Source organism: Perca fluviatilis, chromosome 22 (assembly GCF_010015445.1).
Source record: "Perca fluviatilis chromosome 22, GENO_Pfluv_1.0, whole genome shotgun sequence".
Taxonomy (NCBI): Eukaryota; Metazoa; Chordata; class Actinopteri; order Perciformes; family Percidae; genus Perca; species Perca fluviatilis.
The window spans coordinates 10,384,633-10,401,155 of record NC_053133.1 but is presented as its reverse complement, the minus strand read 5'-3'; the positions used below and the strand labels follow the sequence as shown (position 1 = coordinate 10,401,155).

The 16,523-nt window shown below is 39.9% G+C and overlaps 1 protein-coding gene across 1 annotated transcript in view; it reads left to right on the top strand.

Annotated features, from left to right (window-relative positions):
* The first annotated feature begins 1,903 nt into the window (after positions 1-1,903).
* Positions 1,904-16,523, top strand: part of LOC120552310 (receptor activity-modifying protein 3-like) — a 54,918-nt gene continuing 40,298 nt past the window's right edge. Inside the window, exon 1 of the mRNA XM_039790231.1 lies at positions 1,904-2,357. Within this exon, the coding sequence (XP_039646165.1) occupies positions 2,306-2,357 (52 nt within the window). The 5' untranslated portion in view covers positions 1,904-2,305. The remainder of the gene's footprint in view (positions 2,358-16,523) is intronic.

The following is a 16,523-nucleotide window of genomic DNA, read 5'->3' as shown; positions in this document are numbered from 1 at the left end:
ACCTCCTGTCAGACAGGTGAGCGGCTGCGTTCCTTTCCAGAAAAGTTCCCCCCTCCCCTCGGTCATTTCCTTCGCAGGACACTAGTGCCGTTATGCATTGGCCAGTACACGTGAATTGTAGTGATCGGTCTCTTAAAAAAGAGCTTTTAATCGGCTACAGATAGCTGATTTCTGTTTTTGCAGATTTGTTTTGTGCAAAACCTTAAATACTCACTCCTTCATAGGCCAATACACGCTCCTTTATAGGCCAATACAAATTCATTATAGGCCAAATCACAAGATGCACATGTGCTAATTCAGAAAACACAACATGACTCTAATAGGCCTAGGCCTAGGCTACTTGTTTCAGATATGCATCACACACCAAGTATAATCTCAAAACAAATCAAAAATATAGCCTTGGGTGCTTTCAGATTCTTTGAAACAATTGATTCCAACAATTCCTCAGACCTCAACCCCATAATTAGTAGTGCATACGTTTTATTTGATGGCTTTTTTCCTGTGTGCCATAAGGCAATGTGTGTATATATATTTTCGACTAACATGTTTATTTCTACATCTTGAAAGAGAAAATGGTGCATTATTCCAGGAAAAGAGTTTGTGTCACTCAGAATTTAGACGCGATGACAATAGTTTTCTCTGTTGCTTGAATAAATTAGATGATGTTTCATGTCCGTCAGACTTTGTCGACAGCTTTGGCTTAGTTTCTGCAGGAACAACAGTGCCCTCTTCCTGTTTTGACAGACTGTTACTTTCATTTCTGCTGGCATAGAGAAGGAATTTTCTAACTTATCTGCAAGGAAGCCTTGTTAGTGGAATCAGAGCTGAGGGAGGAACATTTTACAGTGGGACACAGGCTGAGTACAAAAGGGCTGTACAGGCTGTGTTTCCGAACAATGTTTCCTTGTTGAACTGCCGTTCAGGGATAGTAACACAAAGATGTAATTATGTAGGCTACTGAAAAAATTGTAAATTTGGAAGATATTGACTTGATTTGTCTAAATCAGAATGCTGAAGTCTCATATCAGCTTCAGATCCACTATGGAATAGGCTACACATTTACACAGAATGAGGAGAGTGGAGTGTGTCCCCATTCTCTTCCATTTAAGGTGATCTCTTATGGCCAGTATGAACAGAAGGAAATATTACAGCAATCAGTAACTCTTTCAATGTAGGCCTACATACAGGCACCTCACTACTGCTTTAAGATAGACTTGAAAAATAGCGAACCTGTTCTTTAATTAATTGTTCCACCTTGAATTTGGACAATCAAATTACAGTTATATTAGGCTTTTCCACAAATCCCCAGATATTAACCTGCATGTTCAATAGTACTCACAAATACACATATTTATATGTAGCTTCTAATAAGAGTCTAATTGTTATCCGTTTTTTTAAAGGCTAAACATGTGAGAGATACATTTATATAATTCAGGTGGATAAAAAGAGTCCTACAGACTTAATTTACTGTGGGCCTAAATGATCTGATCGAGGTGCAATGTAAAAGGAAACCAGACGAGGTCAGTGTTGTTTTACAGAAGAAAAAAAAACTGCAACCAACAGCGGTTCAATGATTCAACCGGACAGATTCATTTTAATCCAGATGATCATAGATCGTCATTACATAATCATAGTTAGGGCGTATTATCTTTTATTTCACTATGATTTACAATGCGATGTTTATTGGCAAAAGTACATATGACAACGTCATTTATTTAGTTGTGTAGGCTACGCATGTGTTTAAATGTCTGTTATAAGAAAAACAAAAGACGATTTTTTTTATTTTTATTTATTTGTGCTGTTGCCGGATCCTTGTTGGGCCTTCTGCATGTTCCCTATCTCACATTCTCTAGTTCATGCTGAGAATGGCAGAGGCTCAGCGCGCGCAGTCACTCAGTAAACATAATCCAGTGTCAGTGCTTTGGAGGAACCCTCTCCTCCTCCCACATCCTCCCACAGTGGATGCAGGATAGTGGTCCTGAGCTCTGCCGGCAGACACAAGTGGCCGCGATCATCGCGAGGACACTCAGAAATTACCATCTGGGATCACAATTCTGTCCTTGTTGTTTTTTTTTCTTCTTCTTTTTCTTCTTCTTCTTTTCTTCTTCTTGTTCTTGTTCTGGCTTTCTCCCCCCTCCCACACCACCTCCAAATCCTTCGCTAATCCCCCCTGATTCATGACAGCATGGCGAAGGTCGGACTTGCACATTTGGGATGATTTTAACAATGGTTCGATTCAAATGTACGTTTCCACGGAGCTGCAGCTGAGGTTTCATTTAAAGTCCGACTGGATTCTCACAGCGTGATGGATACAAATGAGTTCGCAGTACTGAAACTTTTTGTTGTTGGGATTTTGGGTGAGTACCTTTGATTTTTCTTTCATTTGTTTCAATTTAGCACATCACTTGAAACCTGGATAGTGTGTCATTATTGGTAGGACTGTCATCACACAAAAGCCCCTGCTGTTTGAGCAGTTCCCCCCCTCTTTCCCCACTATAGTATAGTGACTATAATGGCATTTCTGATACAGCAGTAAATAATGGAATGCTATTATATGCACTGTACATTTCTACACTTCTATCTATCACTGTGATAATATGATAGTATCACATTATGCGTCTCTTAGCACAGCCTGAGTGTGTCATGTTGCAAGTGCACATAGTAAGGATTGTTAAGAAGTATGAGGAGCATCAATCACATCTCACAACACTTACAGGGAATGGGAAAATATATAGTACTGCATCATCACGCCCCAGTGGACAGACCTGACCTATATCGTGGCCAATGGGGAAGTTCTGAATCTGGCTCATTAGCTGGTGGTACAAGGATGAAATCATGTATGAAATTATGTTTCAAGTGTGTGACTGATCAATCCACTCGATGAAACGTAAACTGTTGTATTGTTGCTGTGGATGTGTCCTGCGTCATATAGATGCTGGGTATTGATTGAGATGAAGCAAAGCATGAATCTCGATAATCTGCTGTTGTTATTCTAGGCCCTGTTATCTCTTATAACTGTAGTGTAAGCAAAATAGAGGCAGTAATATGTGGTACACCAGGATTTCAGATATTAAGCTGATTTGCAGCACAGCAATTTTCTCCCGGAGCTGGTTAACTAGAGTGCTCTTAGTGAGCAGTTCTTCAGCTGATATTTGATCTTGGTGCCACCTGGTCTGACGCCGGTTGAAATTACCTGGCTTCCTCCCATGTCGATGCATTAGCCAGGTGATATATGTTTTCAATTTCAAGGTCATGGGTTCAGAAAGACTTCCAACTTTGGTGCTTATCTAGATAAGTGTTGCTGTATAGCGCCTCTGGAGTCAGAAACCTAAAGGTGGACAAATAACGAAAGCATGGATGCAAGAAACTTTAGGAAGTCTTATTTCCATTTTAAAGAGTTATACACATAGTAGATAGTAGGATGTAGTCCATGTCCGGCCAATACCTTAAGCCTGGAATCCCCTGGATTTCTGCCATGCAACAGCCGTGTCCCTGCAGCACTATGCGTCCTAGTATTAAAATGATAGTGTAAAGGAATAAATGAGAAAAATAGATTTATGTGCGATCAAACTGACTCATCTATGTTTTGAGAGTCAAAAATTACAAATGTCCCTGCAGCTGCTGCTATCAAAGATCCCCATTGGGAAGAAAGTAGGTGAAGGCCAGATGCAGTGTATTCAAAGAGATCATTCTGATTAGTTACTTTCAGTGTAAGGCCAGTGTGGTGGATGCAGCAGGAACTAGAGTATGAGGTCCACATCTGCACAGCAAAAAAAAAAGAAAAGATTCCCACTGACTGTGAAGCATCTGCTTACCGCAATAAACAGCTATTCATACACTCCACAGCGAGGAAAAATGCCTTGGGGGTGTTCTGTTCCACTGCCATCTGAAAAATAACAATCTTGTGAATTCTTTAAGTAAGATGCTATTCATAGACCTGTGGTGAGATGTCAGTGTGTTGAGCTCAGTTCAATGTACGTGGCTGATGTCCATATGCTGTGCTGTTTATTTACACATGGATGTTATTATACACCATGGTGTTTGTCACCTGCACAAACCAAGAATGAAATGCTTTCAAGTTTAGTATTCAAGGCAAATAATTTGTTAAATGAAAAAATGTGAGATGTTGTTTTCAGTCAGACATAAAGGGCAGATTGTGTCTACACAAATTCTGGTTTTGCCAAAGTGCAACTTGCATTAACAATGTGATCAGTCGAAAAGTTCACATTTTGATTTGTTCAGCCTAAAGAAAAAGTCTGGTATTTTTCTTATTGTCACCAAATCCCATAAAAAGATCAAATCCAACAATGAATTTATGATACGTGAGGGTTAATGCCCGCCGAGTTCCATATATTATCAGATAGTGGACACCTTGAAGGGCATTAACCCGCTTATACCATGGTCACTTGCCAAATGACATTTATTTAAGACCATTCATTTATATTTTGATGTGTTTTACAATCCAAATCTGCAGTTTTTTCAAACAATAACTCAGTTTAAATTCCCTGGCAACACCTGAGGGTTTGACTAATACCTGGAACAATCATTCCCGTCCCATTAGGTTCTTATGCAATGCAAATGTTGTTCACTGTTCGAGTAAATAGGATGGACCTTAGCTCCATATGAGAAATCGTTTGTTATTAATTGTTATTCGGTTACACTTTACTTGAAGGTATCTACATAACAGTGACATGACACTGTCATGAACATTTCATAAACATTACAAGCAGGTCATAAACCTTTATGACATAACGCTTCTTTTAGTAAGTGTCATTAGGTTTTTGTCATGACAAGTTATGGTTAGGGTTAGGGTTAAAGTTAGGGTTAGGGTTCATGTGTCATGACAGTGTCATGTGTTCATGTGTCATGTCACTCTTATGTAAATACCTTCAAGTAAAGTGTTACCTGTTATTCTTTACTTTCTTCATGTTTATGTACATGCAATCCAACTATAACTCGGTCATCCTGATTGTCCATACTGTAATTATGCAATGTTGGTCTATTCTGTACACACTACATCTATTTCATGTCTGTTTATTCTGTAAGAGGGATCCGTCCTCTGATGCTGATCCTTAGGTATCTTCCATTTTTTCTCCTTTAAAGTTTTTTAAGGGTGGGAGGGAGTTTTTCCTTATCCAAATCTAGGGTCTAAGGACAGAGGGTGTTATATGCTGTGCATATTGTAAAGCCTGTGATAGGCTTTATAAATAAAATTCATGGCTGTCCAGTTAAAAATCACGTATTTCCATATTTGGAAATTTAAAAGTATGTATTTGTGAGATTTACGTCTTTTGGCTTGGAACTGGGAGTAACAGACAGGGAGCAACGAATTGCAAGACAGACATTGTTATTTTTTAAACTACACAGTTACACGTGTTTGAAAAGTGTCAAAGGTTACATGGACTCAGAGGAGGTATGTCCAGTCAGAATTTAGAAAACCTGCCATCCCACTGGGTTAGAAATTTAGATTAAAAGCACCTGGTCTCTGGTGTTCACTGAACTTACAAACACAAAAAGAAACAGCTAAATATTAAATTAATATCTACTGTATGAATTATTAGTAGATTGTACAGTACATATCTAGACTCATAGCGTGCAAACCACTGCAAACAGGCTTGGTGTAACCAACTGCGGTGGAAGCATGTTAAGAGCATTATTAATCTTTCAGTTACCTGTTAAAGATTCATGCACCAGAAGGGTCTTGAACTTTGTCTCTTCGCTCATCCTCATATCAAAGTCTAATGCTGAGGTCTTGCTGACTCCAAGACACAGAGTGTGTCTGACTAAGCACAAAACTTTTTTTCAGTGAAAAGGAACTAGAAGCTGCCATGTAGTTCTATTACTTTAGATTAGATCTCATCTGATCTTATGTGGAAGCAAACCACAAATAATGTTACATTACATTAGTAACTATGTTTGATGATTTGATGTTTGATATTTGATGTTTGATTTAAGCAAAAGTGACAAATACTAATTGGTGTCAGCTTCTCAAATATAAGCATTTGCTGTTTAGTTAATGTTCTAAAACAATAAACTGAATATATTTGGGGTTTGGACTGTTGGTTGGACAAAACAAACTATTTAAATGTCAATTTAGGCTCTATTTAATTATAGTTGACATTTCTTCCCTATTGACCAAACAATCAATCAATTACTCTGAAAATAAGTAAGATACTCCACTTAATACACAAGAATAAAAGCTATGCACTCAATGTACAGTATATATTATTTATGTGAAAGCAGTTGGCTTCAGTAATCACTCTTATTACACCATTCATGCTTAAAAATGCTGCAAATAAAACACATTTATTTGAATGACAGCTCTGAGGAAGAAGCAAGAGGACAAACCAAGTACTCATTATCGGATCTCATTTGCACAAGACGACATCCACTGGTCCAGGCTCCTCAAAGGAGCAGCGAGAGGGCAGAGATGGCAGAGGATAGTTAGATGTCTCTTTATATAAGAGTAGGCTGTAGGAGATCTGACAGAGAGGTGGTTTTCTGTCAAATGATTGAATAGGTGGTAATGAGCACTGTTAAACTGAGCATTGAATTAAAGGTGATGACTGAAATGAATGATAGATGATAGACTGAAATTAGCTAATGATGACAAGGAAAGGGCTACGCTTAATGATCAGAAATCCTTTAATTTACATCTTTTCGGTGAGGCCAAAAAGTAATTTTCCACTGAAATTAGTTAAAATGACTACGGCAGACACAATGTAGCCTAATGAATTGAAGCTGTCAGACAAATTAGATGAGAAAACGACTCACATCTGTCCTGGTTTACCAGCCTGTTGGGCAGTAATCCACTGCGCACTGTGTCAATCAATTGTTGGTTGATACTTTAAAGCATGCTGAGATTAACCTTTAATTAACACTCAAGCAGCCTTTTAGATTCAGAAACAAATCCAGACTCATGTCAAGGGGTTAAGAGTGTTTTGGTAACTGAGGAGAGTCCTTTGTTCAATAATCTGCAATAGCTGTAAGAAGTTGTAAAAACATTACAAGGATTATTCAAAAATTATGCATTAAGATCATTTGCAGGATTCTTAGTGCTAGTACAGTGCAGTGTTTAGTTTTTTGGAACATGAACAACCAGTCATTTTCTAGTGTTTGGCAGTAGTAATACTTTACTTGGACTATATGAAAACTTATTAGGTTGGGGCTGAAGACTACAAGTTTGAAAATGAAAAAAAAAAATCTCAGGGTGTGGAGCTAGAAAGAGTTTACCTGACTTCTGTAGCCCACTCCTGATCTCTGCTTGAGGCTATCTGCTCAAGGCTACATTAGCATAGCCCTAGCTTAATACACCTTAATCTCTGACCAACGCAGTGTTGCATTGTGGGTAAGGCTGAGCAATTTTATCGATTCTGCGATATAAATTGATATTTTTTTCCCCAAGAAAGTATCGATTTTTAAGCCGCGAGTATCGATACATAAGTCCCATTCAAATCCCCCGTGTTTACCCCCGTTCGCGTTGCAGGAAGAGCGATTTGGTCAGCCAGCCGCTAGTGTTGCTGTAGAGCAGCCAACGTCAACTGGCCCGCCGCCAAAGCTTTTAGTCTGGCCCGCAGAATAATCATGAATTCAAAAAATGTAAAGAGGAAAAAATGTGTTCTGTTATTTATCATTTCAAGCATTTAGAGCAAAAACCCAGCCCCCTGTATTTACATCTCTATTCACATGCCGGGATTCTGTACAGCGATGCCCGAGCTCCACACACACTGCTGAGCCGAGATGTGTGTGCGTTAAAGGTTAAAACACGCAGCACCTGACTGGGAACGATAGAGTTACCAACGGCCGCTGGGGCAGATTAACTCACGCTGGTCTCTTTTCTATAAATAGGCTACAATCAAACCTTCGTGAGTAGAAAGTCAATACTTATCAATGCACTCACCTGTGTAGACCGGCATAAACATGTAGAAAGCGATATTTCAATCTGCTCAGTCCACAGCGCTGTTTTACGCAAACACAGCTCTCTGCAAATAGCGAATTTTTACAAACAAGCTAAAACAAAAGCTGTCGGTTTTTAGTCTAACTGTTTATCTTAGGTTGCCGGGAATCTGGAAATTTTTACAAATTCTTGTAAACCTCACTGTTGGCTGAACAAACCAAACTCTCCGCTAGAGCGGACAATCTGGAGCTACTTAATATGCACGTGAATGACGCGATCGTTATGTTCGAGTGATGATGATGATGCTGGTTGTATTATTTTGCAACAACATCGTTTCATTGCAAATGAGGCATACATAACGAGTGCATAGCCTGCTTATCAGTCCATTCATCATTAAAGGGGTGATAGAATGATTATATAGGGTATTTCACACTGTTCCTTATGGTCTCCTAATGGGGTATGTAACATTGGTTGGGCTGAAAATGGCCTGGTTGATATTTTATTGGCCCTTATGCATCCCTGTGTTTTGGCCCTATTTGTAACAAGAGCTTTTCTTCCAAATATGGTATGGTCATGAATATTTAGATGAGCTGCGCGCTGATTGGTTGAGCGACTTGCCATACGCACATATTAGAGAGCGCCTTGATTGGTTGAGCGAATCCCCAATACACATACATTAGAGAAGCGACAGAATCTCATATTCCAGACACTGCAATGTTTCATTACCAAATTCACTTCTGAGACTTTTTAAGCGAGAATCAACTATATAAAGCTGAAATATGGGCGCGTTTTACAAAATTTGATGGCTAATTGCAAATTTGGTAAGACGTCTCGGACTTTAGGAGCTCCACACAGTCACAATGAACGGCAGCCTGCTGGGCTCCATATCCAGCGCAAAGTCACCCTTTGTGGATACTGCACTACGGGGCTCCGCGGCCAGCTGCCGGCATAACTATAATATATTTACGGTTTGAATTTCGTCACGCCACTTTGATTTTAAGGCATTTTTATGAACGCGAGGCGTCTTTGTAGGACCAGCAGCTGCTTGCTATATGTCCCATTCATTACAATGGGGAAATACCGCAGCTAGCTAGCTACACTGTCGCCATAACTAAATTATATTTACAGTTTGAATTTCATCACGCCACTTATATAACATCATTCCCCAATGTCTTATAAAGCTAACCGTTGTGTCCGATTTGATTTTAAGGCATTTTTATGAACGTGAGGCGTCTTTGTAGGACCAGCAGCTGCTTGCAATATGTCCCATTCATTACAATGGGGAAATACCGCAGCTAGCTAGCTACACTTTCGCCATAACTAAATTATATTTACAGTTTGAATTTCGTCACGCCACTTATTAAACATCATTCCCCAATGTCTTATAAAGCTAACAGTTGTGTCCGATTTGATTTTAAGGCATTTTTATGAACGCGAGGCGTCTTTGTAGGACCAGCAGCTGCTTGCTATATGTCCCATTCATTACAATGGGGAAATACCGCAGCTAGCTAGCTACACTGTCGCCATAACTAAATTATATTTACAGTTTGAATTTCGTCACGCCACTTATATTACATCATTCCCCAATGTCTTATAAAGCTAACCGTTGTGTCCGATTTGATTTTAAGGCATTTTTATGAACGTGAGGCGTCTTTGTAGGACCAGCAGCTGCTTGCAATATGTCCCATTCATTACAATGGGGAAATACCGCAGCTAGCTAGCTACACTTTCGCCATAACTAAATTATATTTACAGTTTGAATTTCGTCACGCCACTTTTTAAACATCATTCCCCAATGTATTATAAAGCTAACAGTTGTGTCCGATTTAATTTTAAGGCATTTTTATGAACGCGAGGCGTCTTTGTAGGACCAGCAGCTGCTTGCTATATGTCCCATTCATTACAATGGGGAAATACCGCAGCTAGCTAGCTACACTGTCGCCATAACTAAATTATATTTACAGTTTGAATTTCGTCAGGCCACTTATATAACATAATTCCCCAATGTCTTATAAAGCTAACCGTTGTGTCCGATTTGATTTTAAGGCATTTTTATGAACGCGAGGCGTCTTTGTAGGACCAGCAGCTGCTTGCTATATGTCCCATTCATTACAATGGGGAAATACCGCAGCTAGCTAGCTACACTGTCGCCATAACTAAATTATATTTACAGTTTGAATTTCGTCACGCCACTTATATTACATCATTCCCCAATGTCTTATAAAGCTAACCGTTGTGTCCGATTTGATTTTAAGGCATTTTTATGCACTCAAGGCGTCTTTGTAGGACGAGCAGCTGCTTGCTATATGTCCCATTCATTACAATGGGGAAATATCGCAGCGTGCTCACTTTCGCATAACTAAAGTATATTTACAGTTTGAATTTAGTCACGGCATGAATATTACAGGTTCCTCAAGGTCTTACAAAGCTTAGCTAACACTTGTCCGATTTCGGATATCAATTGAATGTATTTTTGTGAATGTCAGAGTTAGGAGGAGGCTAGCTAGCTCTCATTGATGGACTCCATCTCACCGCGGCTCTATCAATGAGACTCGCGGACAAGAGGCTTTATTTCCCCGATTGTTTGTTTAAATAACTCAACACACATACCCATTATAAGATTAACTGGAACCTGCGGGCTGCGGTAAAAGATTGCGGGCGTAACAAGCTCGCTGACACTGCGGTCAGGGTGGCGATGTAGCAACCCAGGCAGCACCAACACCGGCACTAAACTCCGACACACAGTCGGAGAAAATTTGCAATTAGCCATCCTTTTTCGTAAAGTGGCCCATATTTGAGCTTTATATGGTTGATTTCTCGCATAAAAAAGTTTCAGAAGTGAATTTTGTAATGGAATAGCAGAGATCTGCGTGACCTAGCTAGATTCAGAAGACTACCTGATCTCAGGTCAGTTGTGTAGCCTATGTAAATATTGGGGCGTGACTGTTCTCTTAAGGTTCCGGATTTTGAGACGCTTGCGTAAGTAACTCAGCTTTGTTGGGATTCGCCCGTTTTCAGCGGCAGTTTCAAAATATGAGATTTTCATAGTAAAGGGGTGTCAGTGGGACTTTGAGGTTCTATGTATGTCCTATTAACCCACCGAACTGTCGTTATTCAACTATGACAGGGTAAAATCGGTTTTGCATTCTATCACCCCTTTAAAGCTGGGCTTTTCCACGTCAACTTTTTGCTTCAGCCTCTTTGACAGTGACATGTTTACCTGACAACAGCCTTTCTTTCTGCAAGCATTTTCCACCAATCAGGATGCTGCATACTACAATAATTTTTCCATAATCACAGACTTTAACCATCACTCCTCAGTGAACTGCCTCCTAGTCTGAGATCTTTTTCTAGTTAAAGAGCCAGTTATCATTATGGAGTTTCCATGTTTTTTTTGCTCACACTAATACATGTAAAAAAAAAAAAAAAATATATATATATATATATATATATATATATATATATATATATATATATATATATATATATATATATATAGCATTAATTCAGTAAGAAAGTGAAAATTTCGAACAAGAATAGGCGTATAAGGTATAAATTCATTTTATTTTCTTTATTTGAAAGTCCGGCCGCCAGAGTGCTTAGAAAAATTCTGAAAAAAATGTAGTTGATGATCCTTGCTGTAGACTCTCTGTCCAGTCAGAGAAATATATTGTGTAATTGATGTTTTCAGTTCAATTAATTAAATCCAAGTAAATGGAACACACCAAAATCACTCTGTCCCCTTTAAATCTTTCAGAAAATGATGTAAGTGTATCGAATTATATCGAATCGTATCGTTGGCTGAATATCGTGATACATATCGTATCGTGAGCTGAATATCGTGTATCATATCGTATCGTGAGATTAGTGTATCGCTACAGACCTAATTGTGGGTAATATAGGTGTTAGGTTTTGACAAGGAAGAATAATGTGTGGAATAAAAAAGATGAGACTGGTCTGGCACATGCTAGCATGGGGGTTGTGAGTTCTTGCTAACGTTATCTACTCACCAGTCTATATCCACGACGGATGTCCCTCTTTCAGCCGGATGTCCGTTACCTTCCGCTTTCTTTGTGTTAAAATTTTAAACTCCGGTGGATTTATGAGGACTATGGTTAACTGCTCCTCAGATCTCTGCAGGGTAATTCCAGACAGCTAGCTAGAGTATCTGTCCAATCTGACTTTTCTGTTGCACAACAAAAACAACTTTTGAATGTGTACATGTTCCACCAAAACAAGTTCCTTCACGAGGCTATTTTGCAGCGGCACCGTGGCTCTGTCTGCCGCTTAGCGCCGCCCAAGACGATTGTGATTAGTTTAAAAAAATGCCAATAAAACCAGAGCACGTTTTTCTCCCATCCCTGAATGCTGTGTGGACTTGCCAGACCCTCCTCCGCCGCGCTGTGGAGGAAGGTCTGGCAATGCGAGACTATCCACTCACTGATAACCTTACATTCAAGAATGAGCTGGTTTAGTTCAGATTTGGGGGGGTTTGTACACCCTGCAGCTTCAATGTGATGATTGTAGCACATCTAGAGAGCTAACACCGGGAAGTCACCGTGGCTGACATTAAACTAGCTGTTGATGGACGGTAAATACCTCTAAACTTTAGCCTGGCTGCTTGTTAAACCTAGCCTGGGAAAACCCTGATGAACTTAGGGCAAATTTGAGATTTGCTCTGCAAGTCCGTCTGGCCAAGAGCTCATTCAAGCCCATTTCCAATTTTTCCAAATCAAGGCACCAATCACAACCGTTGAGGCGGGCTTTACACGATGACGATAGCGCAGCGAAGGCAAGCAGCTTTTTTTTTTACATTCAACATGACTGCCAGCAAAGCGCAGCAACCTGTTGATGCCGTTGTCGCTGCTGCGTCACACGGATCATTGGTCTGATTGGTTGAAGGACTATCCAATTGCGCCCAGAGGTATTTGAGCGGCGTCCGTTGGTGACGCCCAACGGAAATGGGTAGTGAATGAACCTTGCCCAGACCCAGGGTCTGGTGTCAACCAGACTATGTTAAACCATAAAGCCATGTTTTCTGTTTCTACTCCTGTGGAATCCAGAAGATGGGATGTGTGTGTGTGGAGGCTTTAGAGTTGTTTAAAGGCACCTTTGACAAAGTTGTGCTGATTAATGAATGTAACAATACATTTAAATAATAACTTTAGCTGTTGAATCATTTGTAATAAGTATACTGTAATTGCAATGAGAAATTGCTTTTTACAGCATTTTTTCAATCAGTTTTATGGTTTCTTATGTTTTGCTCTGAGAAATACACCCACAGCTGCCACACAGTGTATTTATTCAAGCATAGACCAGGTGAGCCTACAGCCAAGTTAGCATGATTCAGATTTTTATTTTGTTAGTTTTTAATTAGTGAAGAGCAAAGAGAGCAAAAACACTTCCACAAAGGGCTCCTCCAGTGATGTTGCTGTTCTCTCTGGTATTAGACCCTAACAAAGATGTCAAAGAAGGTCTTAGATTCATTAATGCCCTTTAAACACCCCCGTATGTCCTCACAGTCTCTGATCCAGTGTGGCAATTTAAATTTATGACTCTGGCAGAGTGTCTCTGTCTCTGCATAGCAAACGTCCTCCCTCTCTGTCTGTCTGTCTCCCTCTTTGCCTCCTCTGCTGTCTTTTCTCTCCCTTTCAGACGGCAGATGAACAGCTTGTTGGCACTGTCCTGACAGACTGCTTCCCAGGCACAGCTCTTTGGCACTGCTGGTCAAACAACTGACAGAAACAAATCCTTTTTTTTGCTCAATTACTTGTTATGCAATATACTTGTTATGTTTTTTTTAAGGAAAATAGTTGTTGGGTAATTAGATGTGAAAGGGTTTGATAATCCCGACATGTTTTCCAGTAGACTCAACCTCCATGTGTCTGTCTAAGTCCATCCATATATCCGTTACATCCCTAATGAGATTCATTGCTCAGAGTCGCAGTGATAATGCATTCCTCCGCTGTACTCTGGCTTTCATCACAAAGATTGTGCCGAGGGACTGTAATTAATGGCCAGAACAAGTTGACATATTTATAACTGATCAGCTGTGTGGGGGCTGCATCACTCACAGGGGTAAAGTATTTACAGCTGCTGTGTTTCTACAAGTTTGGACATTTAAAGGGGTGATAGAATGATTATATGGGGTATTTTACACTGTTCTTTAAGGTCTCCTAATAGGGTATGTAACATTGGTTTGTACTGAAAATGGCCCATGTGCTGTTCTATGCTGTCTAATGCATCCCTGTTGAATGGCTCTATTTCAAACAAGAGCTTTTCTTCCAAATATGGTATGCTCATGAATATTTAGATGATCTGCGTGCTGATTGGTTGAGCAAAGCCCATACACATATAGTGGAGACGAGACAGCAGGTCTCATATTTCAGACACTGCAATGTTATACATTGTTCTTCTGCTATTTCATTACTAAATTCACTTCTGAGACTTTTTTATGCGAGAAATCAACTACGTAGAGGTCAAATGTGAGCCGTTTTATGAAAATTTATGGCTAATCGCAAATTTTATCCAACTGTGTGTCGGAGTTCAGTAGCTCCGCAGGCTAACGTGACTGCGGCCGGTGCTGCCTGGGTTGCTGCCTCGCCGCCCGGCCTGTCCTTTCACAGACCCCGGGTACACTTTCGGTATAACTATAGTTACCCTAAGGTGTTACAAAGCCAACACTATTGTCTGATTTCAATTTAATGCATTTTGGGTCTCTTTAGGAGCAGCTGCTAGCTAGCTGTTTCCCATTCAATCCTATGGGAAAAGATCGCGGCTACTCTTTCGTCATAACTATAGTATATTTACACTTTGAATTTTAGTCACGGCATTTGTATCACAGCTACCCTAAGGTGTTACAAAGCTAACAATCAATTTAATGCATTTTTGTGAATTTGAGGGGTCTGGTTAGGAAGAGATGCTAGCTCTCATTGATAGAGCTCCATCCAGGTCACTGCGGGCTCTATCAATGAGACTCGCGGACAAGAGGCGTTTATTTCCCCGATCATTTGTTTAAATAACTCAACACACATATCCATTATAAGATTAACTGGAACCTGTGGTGAACCTACGGTAACTTTGCGCGGGTATGGAGCGCCATGGGCTGCCTGCCGTGACAGAGCTCCATCTAGCTCACAGCGGGCCGGTGTTTGTGAAGGACAGGCTGGGCGGCGAGGCAGCAACCCAGGCACCGGCTGCTGTCACGTTAGCCTGCGGAGCTACTGAACTCCGACACACAGTTGGACAAAATTTGCAATAAGCCATCAATTTTCATAAAACGGCCCACATTTGACCTCTAAATAGTTGATTTCTTGCATAAAAAAGTCTCAAAAGTGAATTGAAATAGCAGAAGAACAATGTATAAAATTTCTGAGATCTGCGCGACCTAGATTCACAAGACAAACTGGTTCCAGATCAGTCAGTGGCCTATGTAAATTTTGGGGCGTTACAAAGATAGAAGGTAGACAAGGTAAGATAAGGTAGGAGTTGAGGAGTTGACGTCAACTTTTAGCTTTGTTGAGATTTGCCCGTTTTCAGCAGCATTTTCAAATTGTGAGATTTGCATAGGAAAGACGTGTCAATGGGACTTTGAGGTTCTCTGTATGTTTCATTTTGACCAAAGGAGGCAGACAAGTAATCCAGTGTCCTGCATTTGTCATTTCTGCCAAGTTCAAGTTCAAACAGCGTTTTTATCTGAGGCCCCTTTCAATTGAACCTCTACATTTACAGCGTTGTCTTTGTGTAGCTATGCAACTGTGACTGCTGTCAGAAGCATTTTGTGTTTTTCAAAAAGCCTATAAAGTGGATAATTAATGTCTGCCGTCACGTGATGTTAATCAAAACGACAAATGTTTGCTTTTTGTTGGAGCAAGTGTTCCAGCGGAGCTAATTTTTGTGTTGGTAAAACAGAGAGGCTTTTGGCCATTTTTGGCTTTTATGCTTTTGAATTATACACTTGAAATTGAAGAGAATTGTATGGGGAATACTGATGAAAAGCCTGAATTATGTGCTGATTCTGACAATACACAGTGTTATAATCACATCCACGCTTCTTATCTGTCATCGACAGCCTGCACTGCTCATTTATGCTTATATAAATACACTTTTGCACAAAAACACATGCTTAAAATATTTTTAATGACATTATTTCGTTTACATGCTCCAGCATTGACAAAATGTTCATGAGCCTTTCAGTGCAGCAGCTACAGAATTTCCACAAACAAGTCATGTTAGCTCAAAGACTCTCCACAGACACTTCTCTCCACAGGGGCCTATTCCGCTGAAGCTTGGCTGTAATATTCCTCTCCACATGGTAAATGGACTGCATTTATATAGAGCCGTTATCCCAAATGCCCTTATATTTACCCACGGCATGCTGTCAAACCCCACAATCACAAGCTGACCTGCTCCACCACCTGCCCTACATAAGGCCTGTAACAATTCAAAATTTTGCTGTACAATTAATTGTCCCAGAAATAATTGCGATTAGCAACAAATTAAATTAAAATATATATATATTATTACAAAATAAAGTTTTGATTGAATTCTATGTACATCTTCTGGTTATATCACTGTTATGTGACACAGATAATGTAATAACACAGGTACACAGCATATAGTAAAC